At 43.7% G+C, this 15,452-nt stretch overlaps 1 protein-coding gene across 1 annotated transcript in view; it reads right to left on the bottom strand.

Moving 5' to 3' along the window:
* The window catches only part of MSLN (mesothelin), a 35,645-nt gene that overhangs the window by 9,437 nt on the left and 10,756 nt on the right, over window positions 1-15,452 (bottom strand). Inside the window, exons 7-14 of the mRNA XM_084817884.1 lie at window positions 15,138-15,172; window positions 14,689-14,818; window positions 11,251-11,441; window positions 9,864-9,954; window positions 9,627-9,738; window positions 8,475-8,659; window positions 5,438-5,584; window positions 364-497 (exon numbers count right to left, since the gene is read on the bottom strand). Coding sequence (XP_084674010.1) covers window positions 364-497; window positions 5,438-5,584; window positions 8,475-8,659; window positions 9,627-9,738; window positions 9,864-9,954; window positions 11,251-11,441; window positions 14,689-14,818; window positions 15,138-15,172 — 1,025 coding nt within the window. The remainder of the gene's footprint in view (window positions 1-363; window positions 498-5,437; window positions 5,585-8,474; window positions 8,660-9,626; window positions 9,739-9,863; window positions 9,955-11,250; window positions 11,442-14,688; window positions 14,819-15,137; window positions 15,173-15,452) is intronic.

Genomic DNA, 15,452 nt, shown 5'->3' with positions numbered 1-15,452 from the left:
AAGAGTTGTGTGTGCTTCCTTCCAAGTAAGCCTTAGTACTAAATCCAGAGTCTTCTGCTTGGCTAATTGCTACTGTTTAAAGGTTTAGGCCTAAGGCTTGGAATGCAGGGTGCCAGTTTGGACTCTTATTTCTGGTCCCTGGGGGTGTTGTATACAGTCTGAGAGTCCCCTGGCTCAGGTTGAAGTGGACGTAAGGAGGGGTGGCCACCTGCTTTGGTCATTGTTTGTCCCTGCCTAGACTCCTGGGGGGAAGGGGAACCCCCTCCTCGCTTTACATACAGGGACAGTAGCCTACTGTAAAGGGCTGTTGTGTGTGGCAGCATATAACTAGTCCCTTTAAAGCTGTTAAAAGAATGTACTCACTTGATGGCATTTTCATGTATCATGTTGAGCTGATTCTCATTCAGGAGGCATATGTATCTTGATCCAATTGCATTGAGAGCATGGTTATCAAGTGGCTGTCCGGATTCAACATATCGCTCAATAATTGCTGTGGCCTAAAAGAAAACATTTCAAACCCAAAACAGATCAGCCCGCAAGCGTTATATTTCCTTAAGAGTAAATGCTTGAGCCCAACGTAGCTAAGAGACTACTTCTCTACTAATGTGAGAGACAATTCCATATCTGCCTAAAAAGCAAAGGCAGGTATAGAAGCACTCTCAGTGGCCACAGTACAACTACTGCACATCCTTACTCTGAAAATCAGCCAAGGTTTGAGTCGTAGTTGGAAATGTTGCAAGATTCTTCAGAATACTGGTAGCTTGCAAGTGGGGCTCTAGAGAGCTGTGGTCAGTGGAACATTTTACACATGACAAAGAAAGCACACTGACCTGGTTCATGCATAACACTAAGCCATGGTGTGGTTTGTTGAAATCTGGCTTGCCACTGTATCTGAATCCATCCCTGCAAACAAAGCATGATTTTCTAACCAGCTACAAATCACAAACAGAAGTCATGGTTTGTTGTTTGCTTATTTGAATCATGACATGCATTGCTGTCTGAACCAGAACCATGGCTTATCCCAGGATTGTTTGCACTGCTGCCCTGAAACACAGGCGCCCAACAAGAGAAGCCTGAAAATGAAACTGCTCTGAAAGTTGACAAAATAGGTGGGGGAGAAACAAACCACAGATAGGGAAAACAAGCTCAGTTGCAAGACAATTCATGGCTAAAACAACAAACATGGTTAACATAAACCATGGCTTAGCGTTACATGCAGACACAGCCACTGACTGTTCCAGTAGATTTTGGCATGCTCGACTAGTCTGGTGAATCCCCTGTAACATTTCCAGATTGTTACCCATTCTATCCAGCTCCCTCCCATTTCCCCCCCAAGATGCTCAATGCTGGATCATTCATAAACTTGCCTGAGACACCAAAATATACTGGGGCAAAACAACAATTCATATGAACAACACCATGTTTTTTTTAAAAAAGTCTGAATGAACCGCAGGTAGCAAAATGGGTGATCTCTGTTGTCCAGCAACTATTAGTAGAGGGGAAGAGCGGTGCCACAACCTCTATTTAGAATCATAGAATCATAGAATCATAGAATAGTAGGGTTGGAAGGGGCCGACAAGGCCATCGAGTCCAACTCCCTGCTCAATGCAGGAATCCAAGTCAGAGCATCCCTCACAGATGGCTGTCCAGCCTCGCCTTGAATGCCTCCAGGGTGGGAGAGCCCACCGCCTCCCCAGGGAATTGGTTCCATTGTCGTATTGCTCTAACAGTCAGGACGTTTTTCCTGATGTTCAGTCGGAATCTGGCTTCCTGTCACTTGAGCCCATTATTCTGTGTCCTGCACTCTGGGATGATCAAGAAGAGATCCTGGCCTTCCTCTCTGTGACAACCTTTCAAGTACTTGAAGAGTGCTATCCTATCTCCCCTCAGTCTTCTCTTCTCAAGGCTAAACATGCCTAGTTCTTTCAGTCTCTCTTCATAGGGCTTTGTTTCCAGTCCCCTGATCATCTTTGTTGTCCTCCTCTGAACCCTCTCTAGCTTGTCTGCATCCTTCTTGAAGTGTGGTGCCCAGAACTGAGCACAGTACTCCAGATGAGGCCTAACCAGTGCTGAGTAGAGGGGAACTAGTACTTCCCGGGATTTGGAAGCTATGCTTCTATGAATGCAGCCCAAAAGAGCATTTGCCTTTTTTGCAGCCACATCACATGGTTGGCTCATATTCAGCTTGTGATCGACAACAATTCCATCTTTCTCGCTTGTAGTGTTGTTGAGCCACGTATCCCCCATCTTGTAACTGTGCATTTGGTTTCTTTTTCCTAGGTGCAGAACTTGGCATTGATCCCTGTTAAATGTCATTCTGTTGTTTTCTGCCCAGCGCTCCAGTCTATCCAGATCACTTTGAATTTTGTTTCTGTCTTCCAAAGTATTAGCTATCCCGCCCAATTTGGTGTCATCTGCACATTTGATCAGCATTCCCTGCACCTCCTCCTCCAAGTCATTAATAAAAATGTTGAAGAGCACTGGGCCCAGGACTGAGCCCTGCGGCACCCCACTCGTTACCTCTCCCCAGTTTGAGAAGGTCCCATTGATAAGCACTATTTGAGTCCGATTCAGTAGCCAACTGTGGATCCACCTGAGAGTTGTTTCATCTAGCCCACTTTGAGCTAGTTTGCTCAGCAGGATATCATGGGGCACTTTGTCGAAAGCTTTGCTGAAGTTGAGGTATATTATGTCCAGAGCATTCCCACAGTCCACAAGGGAGGTTACTTAATCAAAAAACGAGATCAGATTTGTCTGGCAGGATTTGTTCTTGACAAATCTATGTTGGCTTTGAGTAATCATGGCATTGTTTTCAAGGTGCTTCCAGATGGATTGCTTTATCATCTGCTCCAGAATTTCCCCAGGGATTGATGTCAGACTTACTGGTCTGTAGTTCCCAGGTTCCTCCTTTTTACCCTTTTTGAAGATAGGGACAACATTAGCCCTCCTCCAGTCATCTGGCACTTCCCCCGTCCTCCATGATTTCTCAAAGAGAATAGACAGCGGTTCTGAGAGTTCTTCTTTTACTCTAGGATGCAGTTCATCTGGCCCTGGAGATTTGAACTCATTCAAAGTAATGAGGTGTTCCTTGACCATATGCCTATCAATCTCAAGCTGCAATCCTGCCCCTTCAGCCTGCACTTCGTCTTTGCCAGGGGGGTCATAGACCCTCTTTTGGGAGAAGACTGAGCCAAAGTAGGAATTAAACACCTCTGCCTTTTCTTTGTCATCTGTTATCTTTTTGCCATCCTTATTTAATAGCTGAACCACCCTTTCTTTCCTCTGCCTTTTACTATGCACATAGCTGAAGAAAGCCTTTTTGTTGCTTTTAGCATCCCTCGCTAACCTCAGCTCGTTCTCAGCTTTAGCCTTCCTGACACCATCCCTGCAATTCTGTGCTACCTGCCTGTACTCTTCCTTTGTTACTTGGCCTTCTTTCCACTTATTATATGTGTCCTTTTGTGTTTTCAGGTCATCCCTAAGCTTTTTGTGAAGCCACATTGGCTTCTTCTGTTGTCTTCCACCTTTTCTTCTTCTTGGAATTGTTTGTGATTGTGCCTTGAGAATTTCCTTTTTTAAAAGCTCCCACCCATCTTGGACTCCTTTTCTCGTTAGCATCGCTTGCCATGGGACCTTACTGATCATTGTTCTGAGTTTATTAAAATCAGCTTTCCTAAAATCCAGGGTACGCGTTTGACTACACTCGGCTTTTGCTTCCCTTAGAACCAAGAACTCAAGTGCAAAGTTCCTGTAACTGCTACTTTATCCACTAAGTCATCTCTGTTGGTTAGGATCAAGTCAAGGATAGCCGATCCTCTAGTTCCTTCCTCTACTTTCTGTAGGAGGAAGTTATCCGCCACACAAGTCAGGAATTTCCTGGAGGGGCCATGTTTTGCAGAATTTGTCTCCCAACAAATATCGGGGAAATTTCTTTTGGGACAGTAGCTCTAGTAGCTCACAGCAAGATGCACCTCTTCAATAGGTATTTCATGTTGCACCTCCTGTTTAGCCCTACCATCACAGATCATGTGACCTGTGGAAGCACTCATCATGATTATCATGAAAAGGAAACAGCCTGCAGCAGCCTTTCTATGGCTTAGCAGTCACACACTGGGGGGCAAAATCCTGGGCCCTGCAGCTGGGGGGGGTGGTGGCAAATGAGCACCCAAAACGTGGCAGGTGCCACAGCAAACCCTGTGTTGTTTGTTGTTGTTCTAACATATCAGGAACATAGACAATCTTAAAGCATGGGATGTCAAGTTGGAGGGGAGTGAAACAGAAATGTTGGTTGCGTGTTTCACACATGGCCATCTAAACCCCACTTCCACCCCACTCCTTAAGACCATCAAGGGTGCAGTCCTATAGAGGCAGCTGGCGGCCTCTAAACTCGGAGGCTACTGACTATCCTATGCAGGGCGGATGGAGCACAGAGGCGATTCTCTCCTCCGTGTTCCAGGTGCCCTGCGTTTGTGGCTAGGCTCCTGTTTTGGCTTGTCTAGCCACAGCTTTGGGGAGGGGGGGGAAAGGGTCCTGGAGACCTGATAGGAAGCTGTCTAAAGCAGCTTCTGCGGTCTCCTCCCCTCCCTACCCCTGGGACCGCTCCTTTTTTGCCCTCTCCACGCTCCGTTTATGAGCACAGAGACAGTGGCGGAGCAGAAAGAACCACATCAGCTACGAGGGGGCAGGGGTGGGGGCGGAGAGGGCAGTTTCTGGAAACCATAGTTGGATTATCTCAGTTTCCAGAAAACAAAAAATCCTATGGCCATCTAAACAGCGTCTAATGCCCATAGGATTGCTCTGTAAGAGCCTTTTGTTGTGTGCTCATGATTCCTCACTCATGGTAGTCTGCTGGTGCTTTACATGATGTTGTCATCATCCAGGGCCTCTCTCATGCTTTGCAAACATTATAGTGTGTGTGTGTGCGCGCAGGGTGTGTGGGTCCTAACAAGGAAAGTCTGGTATTTCTGTGAGTGGCAGCATGAAACACTGGCGTATATGCGCAACCCCGCTATACCACAGCGCCACCTAGTGGCTGTGTAATGGAACATATAGAAAGGCAGAAAAAGAACCCCACTGGAAAAAAAAAAACATGTGTAAAGGAACCAATCTAAATCCCACACAGAATCTGGAAGCAAAAGCCTCGGTAAAGTGGTGGGTTAAAAGACTCACATAGAAAAGCCCTATGCCCAGGGTCTAAAACTACCTAGTTGCACCACTGCTCAGTAACCTTGAGCATGTCTTAGCACCTTAAAGGAAGCACCCCCCAAATCACCCTGCTTTCTGTGACCTAGCAACTGGGACACAAACAAGACTGTCCATAGTTCAACAGCTGAAACAAGAGCAACAATAAAACCACCGAAGGACAGACCATACAATATCTGTGGGGACTAGTGCCATAACCACAGGGAAGCACTCAAACAATTTTGCTCTTAATTACCATGTTGTCACTAGGCATGGTGTCCAGTAAACTAGCAAGTGTGCCTGCTGAGGTGATGTTCCACTTTTTAACGTCCTCAGGAGCCATAACCCCCATGAGAGTCCCAAGGTTCTGGAGAACTGAATTAGGATATCCATTGGGAAACATCTGTAGGAATTAAGAAATACAACTGAGTGTTCGTGAATACAACTTAGCATTCCCCACCCTTTCTCAGAGCATGAATCTATGAGCAGAGAGCTCACCCCACACTTTGGCAGGGGGAGAGAGAGAGAGAGAGAGAGAGGGAGGGAGAGAGGGAGAGAGAGAGAGAGGTCATGTACAAGCCAACCCAATGTATTGGTCTGCTTGAACCATCCTCCCCCCCCCTCCCTCTCTTTCATCTCTGATGGTTCCCGGTAAGGCTTTTATCATGTCAGTGCCCTGCCTCATTTGTGGATTTTTATGGGAATGCCATAACTCTCCCATGTTTTTCCACTGCTTCTTCCATATTTTTTCATACCGCAGAAAATCCAGTGAGGAGAAAAACAGAGAATAGCTGCACAGTGCCTTCCGATTGGTAGCAGTAGGAGACCTCTGACTAGAAGCATCCCTAATCCTCTCGAGGACAGAAGCAGACATTACAGGAGATGTGTGGTGGCAACAGCTGAAACACCATCCTTGGGTCTCCTCCTCCCCTTTCTCCCATTTATGCCAGCTGTCTGAACAGGTCTAGCACTGTACTGAAATTGTTTTTAGCTGCTGAAATAGTTTTTAAAGTTTGTATATTTAAATTTTTATGCTATATTTTATCTTGTGAATTGTTGTGAACTGCCCAGAGAGCTTCAGCTATTGGGCAGTATAGAAATGAAATAATGATGATGATAATAATAATGTATTGCATAGGAATTGCATTATGTACTGTCATCATGCTTTCACTTTGCCCATCTCCACTCCACGTCACTGGCTGCCATTAGTGGGAAAGGGTAAACTTGAACTGTGATGACATTGTATCTCATGCTTCTTAGCACCAGAATTTAATAATGTGGATTCTTACCATTACCCATGTGGTTTTCGATTGTGTGCAATTTGTTTTGTACATGTTTCACTCACACTTACAATTAATTTTGTGTTTCCTGCTGAGTTTCCAGTCATGGATTTCATGTGGAGTCCCCTTCTGAAGTTAACAACACCAGACCTTGTCCCATGTAAAAGTTCAGAACATGTTTTTATTCACTGGCACTTCCCATTTTGTATAACATCACTCCCACAATTTTTAAAAACTCCACTGAAGGAAACTTATGAGCACTAGTGTGAGATGCTCTGTCAGTCATGTCATGTGCTGAAACCTTCCCTCCAGAAGTCATCCTACAATTAGTAACTCTTTTCTTTTGATCAGAACTTGGATCTCAGAAAACTATTAACATATGTAGCACTGCATTCTAAATGTTTAGGTATAGTAATACCAAAACATTTGCAGAGAAGATGACTTTGAAGGACATCACTTTTCTTTTAAGTTTGAATAATTAGCATCATTGATATGGGTGAATATGAAATCTACACAAAATTCTTATCTACCAAATACAAATATCTACAAAATTCAAAGCTATGTGACATTACTTCATACTGTACACACGTATAAAAAGCATATTGATAAACATGGTTGAACTATTAATTATGAGATAGTGTAGCATGCATACATATGTATTTTCACATCATAATTTGTTCACTGGTAACCAATGAAAAGTCTCAACTCTTCATCAAATTTAGGCTTCTGCTTTCTACCATCTTTTAATCTCACCATCTCACTATTTTTGTGATAGTTGTGCTCATTGCCAAACTTTGCTTATCCATTGCCTACATGTAATTCATTCAATTTTTCCAGTTCTGTCCAGTGATAAACTCTGCTGCTGTTAGTAAATTAGGGATCACTGCTGATGTCTTTTTGACACACTATAATGGAAAAACTCTAGCAAACATTATTTTTGGATCAAAGGTTGTCATATTCAATTATTTTATTTATGTCTCTTTTAACTTGTTTCCAGAATGTCTGGATTTGGGGACATGACCACAATTTATGCATATAATCTGATGAGTGAAACCCACATTTCCAACAGGAGCAGTTATCCTTATTATAAACCTGTCCATTCATACCCACCCAATTCATACTTCCTATCTCCATTTCTCTCTCTTCCGCCCGCCCCTTTCTTTCTCCCCTGCTTGGATTCATTTTGGCCAGCAGCAGCAGCTCTTGCCTGTAAGTTTAGCTCCAGAGTAGCTGAAGACAAGCAACTGAGAAACTCAGCTCATCAGTCTACATCCAGCCTGGGAGCAGAACAGCAACAAGTGGGACTTGGGGTTGATCTCCCTGAAGAAGCCTGAGCAGGGTTGGTTCAAGACATTTTGTTGCTTGAGATGAAGAACAAGATGGCACCCCTCCCATTCCAAGCTGACTGGACTAGCTTACTTCAATATTAGGGATCTTACTTCAATACTGGGGGTGGGGCAGCATCCTCCACTGCACCTGAAGGCAGCAGGCCAGCTTAAGGGTACAGGGCAATTTTATGTAAAATGAAGAAAAAAAAAATGCATGGAATAACTGAGAACTTTGGAGAACTGAAATCCAAATTATGTTGAGTGGGTGACATATAAACATTGCTGGTTTTATTTCTTTTATTCTGTGCTGTTTTTTATTGTTTTGTTTCAATATTTGTACTGTATGTTTTTAATGTATTGTACTCTGCCCATAGAACAATATATTAAAATCATACATTTTAAAAGTACAGTAAATAAAAAATAAAAATATGGAAACAAGGTCATATAAATGGAAGCCAGCAGGACCTGGTTAAATGTAAATGGTTTATTTAGTTGTTTTAGGGTGCAATCCTATCCATGTTTAGACAGAAAAAAAGTCCTACAACTCCCAGCATTACCCAGACAAACATGCATAGGATTGCGCCCTTATTCTAATTTCAGACCTCCTTGACTATGATCCTTCCGAGGGCTGGGCTCAGGTGAACAATGGCTGAAATTAAGCCCCCCAAACAAAAACATCTATTACCTCGTCCAGGTTTTTCTTTATCACATTCAGCTGCTCATCAACGAAAGGTTGTTGCAGAATCACATCAAGATTGTCCTGCAGGATCGGGCCCTTCAAGCACATATGTAAATCTTCAAGACTATAAATAAGAGGCAACAGGCCATCCTCTAACATGTCCTTTGTTATGACTTTCTCAGGTGGGCATTCTGCTAAGACAAGACTTAAAGGTTAACCACAGTCAGAGAGCTTTTCTCACAGACCCAAGGTCCACCAAGTCCAGCTTCCTGTTTCCCACAGCGGCCAACCAGATGGCTCCGTGAAGCCCACAAGCAGAACAAGAGACTTCTGCTGTTCTACAGCAACTGCAAATTCAGAAGCATGCTGAACCATCGGAACCTATGAACCTGAACGGTGGTGTATCCTCTGCTAAAAAATTCCGTATGCACTTGTATTCCAATAAAAGCTGAATTCTGCACCCTATATTCATTATGCAAATTACACAAATATATATATAATTTATCTTATTCTGCATAATTTATTTTGCACCTTTTACTGTTTGGGATAGTGACTGGGTTTTTTTCTTAATGTAAGTTTTTTATCTGGTCCTGGTATGTTATTGTTTAATTGTTTTCAGCTGTTTAAAATTGTTTTAAATTTTTGTATGTTAAAGATTTTATACTATGTTCTATCATCTTGTATTTTAGGGTTTAAATTTTTCTCAACCTCCCAGAGAGCTTTGGCTATTAGGTGGTATAGAAATGTAATAAATGAAATGTTATGAGACGAAGGTCGGTTGTATACAAACAGCAGATCCTACAATAAAAAAATATGTGACTCCTGCGATCAGAAATGATGATGCCGAGACATCAGTTCAGATGGTGGGGAGAGAGGGAGTTATGTGACTGATGAAAAATAGATTCCCCGCACAGAGAAAACCAGCAGGCCACTGTATTGGAAAAGGCTAAAAGCCCTTCCCCCTGTGTGGAGGGACTTTCTGTTAATATGGTTAACAGAACCATAACTAAACTGTCTTTAGTTATGCTACCCAAACCCACCTATTGCAGTGTGAAGTGGCACAGCCTGGGAACAGTGTTAACATGTGATCTCCTGCTCATGTGAACCGGCTCTAACTACCACAGAACAGCACTAGATTTAAAGGCAACATTTACTTACCTGAGCTTCGTTTCCGCCTAGAGGGTTGGAGGTTTTTCACAACAGACACCAGCTGTTCTCTTGGCAGATGGGAACTGTGTAAGAACTGTTTCAGCCATGGCATTAAAACCTTCTACAAAAGGAAAAGAAATCCTTGTGACAAAGAGTGTGAGGCTTGGCAACACAGGATTCTGAACAGACTTAACTACCATCTGGTTTTCCCTCTGCCCATTCGCTTTTTTTTTTTTTTAAACTTACCTTAGGAATATTTTTCAGGATGCTGTCATCAAATATATGGAACAAACCACTCAGATCCTCCAGAGTAGATGATGACCACTTTGAAGGAGGCCTGGGAAGAAGTCAAGGGAATGGAAACCCACCAGGGGGTCTCATATCAATGAAACAGCAAATGGAACTCAGAAGTGTGGGGGTGGGGTGGGGGATAAGTTTCATGGAGAAAGAGCTTAGAGCAGGGGTGGGCAACTTGGGGCCTTCTAGATGGCCTACATCAGCCCTAGCCAGCATAGCCAATGGTGAGGGATGACGGGAGTTGTAGGGCAAAATATCTGGAGGGCCACAAGTTGCCTACTCCTAATTTAGAGGATGCAGCAATCAGAAATCACTGTGCCTGTGACATTTTCAGTGGAGTCTCTCCTTTTTCAGGCATTGAGCAGAGCTACGATACAAATGAATGATCCATCCCACACTACTGCTAAAACAAAATATCTGGATCTATCTCTCTTTCTATAAATTCAAATATTCTGCACTTGCAAATATTAAACTGGAAATATGACGGGTCTAGTATTTGTCATTTTGAACCTCGTTTCAAGTACAAAACCTGTTCAGAGTTGCAAGATTTGAGTTTCTCCCCGCAAAGCCTAAGGAACGTTGTGTTTTTGCTGGAAAAGTCGAATGAAACGAAACCTTTACCATGTAAATTAATGCATGTCATATAGTGTGTTTTGCAGACTGGTGTTGGGGTTATGGTTGTGTTTTGCATTTGCAAGTCCTGTGAGGCCCAGATTTCCTAGGCAAAATCCATTGAGCACAGTTTTTCAAACTGTTAAACTTGAAGGTCTGTGGCTCGGTAGCAGAGCACATGCTTTCCATGCAGAAGGTCCAGTCCCTGGCATCTCAGATAGCATTGGGAAAGACAGTGCTGAGCTGAGTGAAGGCTGGTGGCTCTGATATCAGTGGGGCTGTGAATCTGCTCTGGGTTTCAGCCAGAACTCTAAAGGAGTTCTCCAAGGTGCTGAAACTAGTTTGAGGATTGGGCTCAGCACCTTCGATAACTCTTTTAGAGTTCTCACCGAAACCCAGAGTGGATACACAGCCCCACTGACATCGGAGCCCCCAGCCTCCACTGACTCAGCCAGCTGGATCACAGCTGGTCCCACCATAACGTGGAACAAGGCAGCTGCCTCTGGAGGCAAAGGCTGAAGGGTGGGGAGAGGGGGCACTATCTTTTGAGGACAGAGCTGTGTGCGCCACATGGCACACAACCTTTTCAGCAGGAAACCCAGAAATCCAGTTTTGAAATGCAGTGTACATCTGCAAAATCAAATGGATTTGTTTCAGTGGTAATTCAAACGGGTTCCCCTAATGCCTTTTCAGCAAACTCCCCCACATCAAAAGGTGATCTTACCCGAAGGGGGTGTTTCCACTGCTGAGGACAGCTTGAATTGCCTCGATTTGGTCAGGAGTGAAGGATTGGCACTGATTTAACTGCTTCAGCAAGTTTTTACCAGATGCTGCAATGTAGTCCGCACCAAGATCACAAACGAGGTGGCCCAGAATTTCTGCATCTTCTTTGCTCACCTGGACTCCATGGATATTCTAAAGATTTTTTTAAGACGTTAGATAGAAAAATATAGACATCAATGGATGAAATGATTTAGTTGATCAATCACCTAACTTTAAACCGATTAATTTATCATACAAACATAAGAACAGCCATGCTGGATCCATCTAGTCCAGCATTCTGTTCACACAGTGGCTAACCAACTGCCCTCAGGAAACCCACAAGCAGGACATGAGTGCAACAGCACCTTTCCACCCATGTTCTCCAGCAACTGGTGAATATAGACATACTGCCTCTGATATTGGAGGTTGCATATAGCCATCAGGACTAGTAGGCATCATAATTATGCCTTATCCTCCATGAATTTGTCCAATCCCTTTAAAAACCATCGAAACTGGTGGCCATCACTACATCTTGTGGAACTGAATTCCATAGTTTCACTCTGCGCCGAGTGAAGAAGTCCTTCCTTTTATCTGTCCTGAATCTCACACCGATCAGCTTCATGGGGTGATCCTGGATTCTAGTATTATGATGGAGGGGAAAAATGTCTCCCTATCCACTTTCTCCACACCATGCATAATTTTGTACACCTCTATCATGCCTCCCCTTACTCACCCTTTTTCTAAGCTAAATAATCCCAGCTGTTGTAACCTTTCCTCATAGGGGAGTTGCTCCAGCCCCTTGATCATTTTAGTTGCCGTTTTCCGCACTTTTTCCAACTCCACAGTATCCTTTTTTAGGTGTGGTGAGCTGTACACAGTATTCCAAATGTGGTCGCACAATAGATTTGTATAAGGGGATTGGAATTTGCCTTTTCCACAGCAGCTGCACACTGAGTCGATATTTTCACTGAGCTCTCCACCACAACCCCCAGATCTCTTTCTTGGCTGTGTTTCCATGACAACCGAAGTGGAAGCTAATGGTGGAGTACCAGATTTTTTAAAAAGGATCAGCTTTGCTGCAAGCAGGGCTCCACGAGCAGGTTCTCTGGACCAGTAAAAATTAGTTCACAGAACATACTTCCTGGTGGGGGTGGGGGTTGGAGTGAACATCATCTGACTGGCAGGGGCTGCTCAACCAGTAAGAGAGGCTTCCCCCCTCCCCACTTTTTCCTTTCCCCGAAAGTCCAGATGCACCTGCATTTCAGGAGCAAGCCTCATTGACCACAATGGGAGTTACTTCCAATTAGACACACATATGCTTGTGTGGCGAGGGAGGAAAGGGGGTGGCGAGAACACAAAGACAGAAACCAGCCCCCATTTTAACCTGCAGGATCTCTATAACAAAGGGTGGAAGTAGTTTCTTCCTAACACAATAAACCAAACAAAGGAGAATCGGAGCTTTGAGATCACACTGTGCCATGTCAATTGACAGGGTCTCTGTAAGTTCTGTGGGCATTGTGATGGCAAGCCTCATTCAGCACAATGGGAGGAAACACCCCTTGACTGGGGTCACAGTGAAAGGCACACCCCTGGGCAGGGCTAGCATACCTGAGCTACCTGCTGGGGTTGGGGCACACAGCAACTGTACTGGGGAAAACCCGACTCGAGGAAAAGAATCAGACTTCAAGCAGTCTCAGGAAATCTGGTTTTTCCCTGATAAGCTCCAGGGCGGCTGCTGGATGGCCACGATGTCATCTGTCCCTAAGGACCTCCACATGCAGCCATCTCAGAGTAAATCACTGGTGGAAACACCCCCTTGATCAGACACTGCTAGCTTGGATCCCATCAGTTTATACTTGAAGGTGGGATTTTTTGCCCCAACATGCTTACATTGTGTACATTGAACTGCATTTGCCGTTTAGATGCCCATTCTCTGAGTTTGGAGACATCCCTTTGGCACACCTTGCAATCCCTTTTTGTTTTAACAAACCTAAATAATTTGGTGTCATCATCAGCAAATGCCAATTATATTTAATTAAATGTGCTTACTCCTGAATTTCTGTATAGGTACCATGTTGAGATATTAAAGAAATTGTGGAACTTAAAATTTAACAAATCAAAGCAACCACTGGTTGCTAGAAGGAAGGGCCAATTTTCCTATCCATTTCTAGAACCAGCCTAAAAAACAAGCCCTTAACTTTCTGTTACACTGATTAAATTGGTCCTCACTCCTCACTGATAAAAATTGCCCTCTACCAAATAAAATATGGAAACAAGGTAATACAAACGGAAGCCAATGGGACCTGGTTCAATGTAAATTGTTTCTTTAGTTGTTTTAGTCTAATTTCAGACCCCTACAAGCACTGGGTTCAGGTATTGATGACACCCAACTCTGAGCCTCCTCACGACCTCCTCCCACCTGTCTCATAGAGATGTTGAACAGCATGGGGAACAATACGGAACCTTGTAGCATAACTGCCAGGGACTTGAACTACCTTCCCCAATCTCTATTTTCCTGAATCGATCCACCAGGTAGGAGTGGAAACAATTCCAGCCTGTGCACCCAACCCAGATAAGTTGACTTGGATTCCTGCATTGAGCAGGGGGTGGACTCGATGGTCTTATAGGCCCCTTCCAACCCTACTATTCTATGATTCTATGAAGTGGTTTAGAAGGCACCATGATTGATGGTATCAAACACCATTGACAGATCAATGAGAATCCACAGAGATGCACTCTGCATTTCTCTTTTTGCATAGGTCATCCACCAGGGTGACTAAAGCCATTTCAGTCCCCAAAGTGGACTGGAAACTAGATGAAATGGGTCCAGAAATTCAGTGCCATCCAAGAATATCTGGAGCTGAATGGACAGTACCCACTCAAGCACCTTGCTCAGAAAAGGGAGGTTCGCTATTGGAGATTCATTAGCTAGGTTATCAGGGTTTTCATTAGGGGTCTTAGAAGCAATAGTGTTCGCAATAGGATAAAAGTTAAAAAATGTAAATGGTTCTTAGCATGGAAGTAGATATAATGGCATTTCATGAAATTCCATGAGCAGAAGGGTCAAATATTACAACAATGCAGATACTGTGAGGAATACATACAATGAAAATTTATTGGGTGCAGTAAATTCTATGCAGGTATAATAGAATACTGCAGGTTTTAGAGCAAGATTCTGTTTTCTGAGCTCATTTCTGAACTCTGTTATATTTATCTTGAATGCTAATTTGGTGAATTTCAGCAGTAGTATTTTTTTAAAGTTCAGTTTGGGGCCTCTTGGTGAAAATAACACCAAGAACGCCTTTTGTATTCTGATGTCACTTTTTCTGTACAGGTGCACCTTTGTAGAAATACTGTTGTTTTTATCGCCATCTGGGATGCCAGGATCCCTCTTACTTACCAGACAAGCTAAACCCTCTGTCAGCAGCTGTATTCTTTGTGGGGAACCTTTCTCTAATAAATCAATGTTGGCTTTCCCAACACGAGTGATATACTCTTTGCAGTTACCAGTTGATGCATAATCTGCAGGACTAAAAACATGAAAGAATTTAAGCACATGGATTGATTCTCCAACCTCTGTGTATCTTGCACTCTGTATTACCCACTCTGATGTTTTACAGCTGTTTCTCCCAGTACTTCATTTGTACAATGAAAGATGTCAGGACTCTAGCCTCATGGAATTCACAACCTCCAGCCTTACTTATTAATGAGAGAAAAATGCTCTAGACATGCGCAGGAGCAATCTCTTCCTTATTGTCATTTTGTAAGTTCAAGAGCCAGTTCCTTGCATAAAGCTGCCACACAAGACAAACAACTGACAAAAATGTCATCAGTTTGGATACCTCATACCAGAGCCTGAGCATCCTCAGGTGTAGCTCAGAACTCTACGAAGGAGGGTGGAGGTGTTACAGGAAATGCCAAGCCCTCTCTCCTCCCTATGCTGCTTTAGGTACTGCTGCATGGGGAAGGGATGGATAGCGTACTATCTCTGGTTGGGGCAAAAGTGCACTAGAACTGAGAGAACCTGCCATATCTCTAAACATCCAGCATACCTGGCAACAACCCACTGTGCCTGAGAATTACTGGTCATGCTAGGAACTGTCCCTATGGTGCCACTTTCACACTGCACTAAAACAGGCCAGGTGCAAGACTTCCTGCCACCGC

Source organism: Heloderma suspectum, chromosome 12 (assembly GCF_057233095.1).
Source record: "Heloderma suspectum isolate Gila_16-S chromosome 12, 16-S_ref, whole genome shotgun sequence".
In the NCBI taxonomy this organism is placed as follows: Eukaryota; Metazoa; Chordata; class Lepidosauria; order Squamata; family Helodermatidae; genus Heloderma; species Heloderma suspectum.
This window is presented reverse-complemented; position numbering and strand designations above follow the sequence as displayed.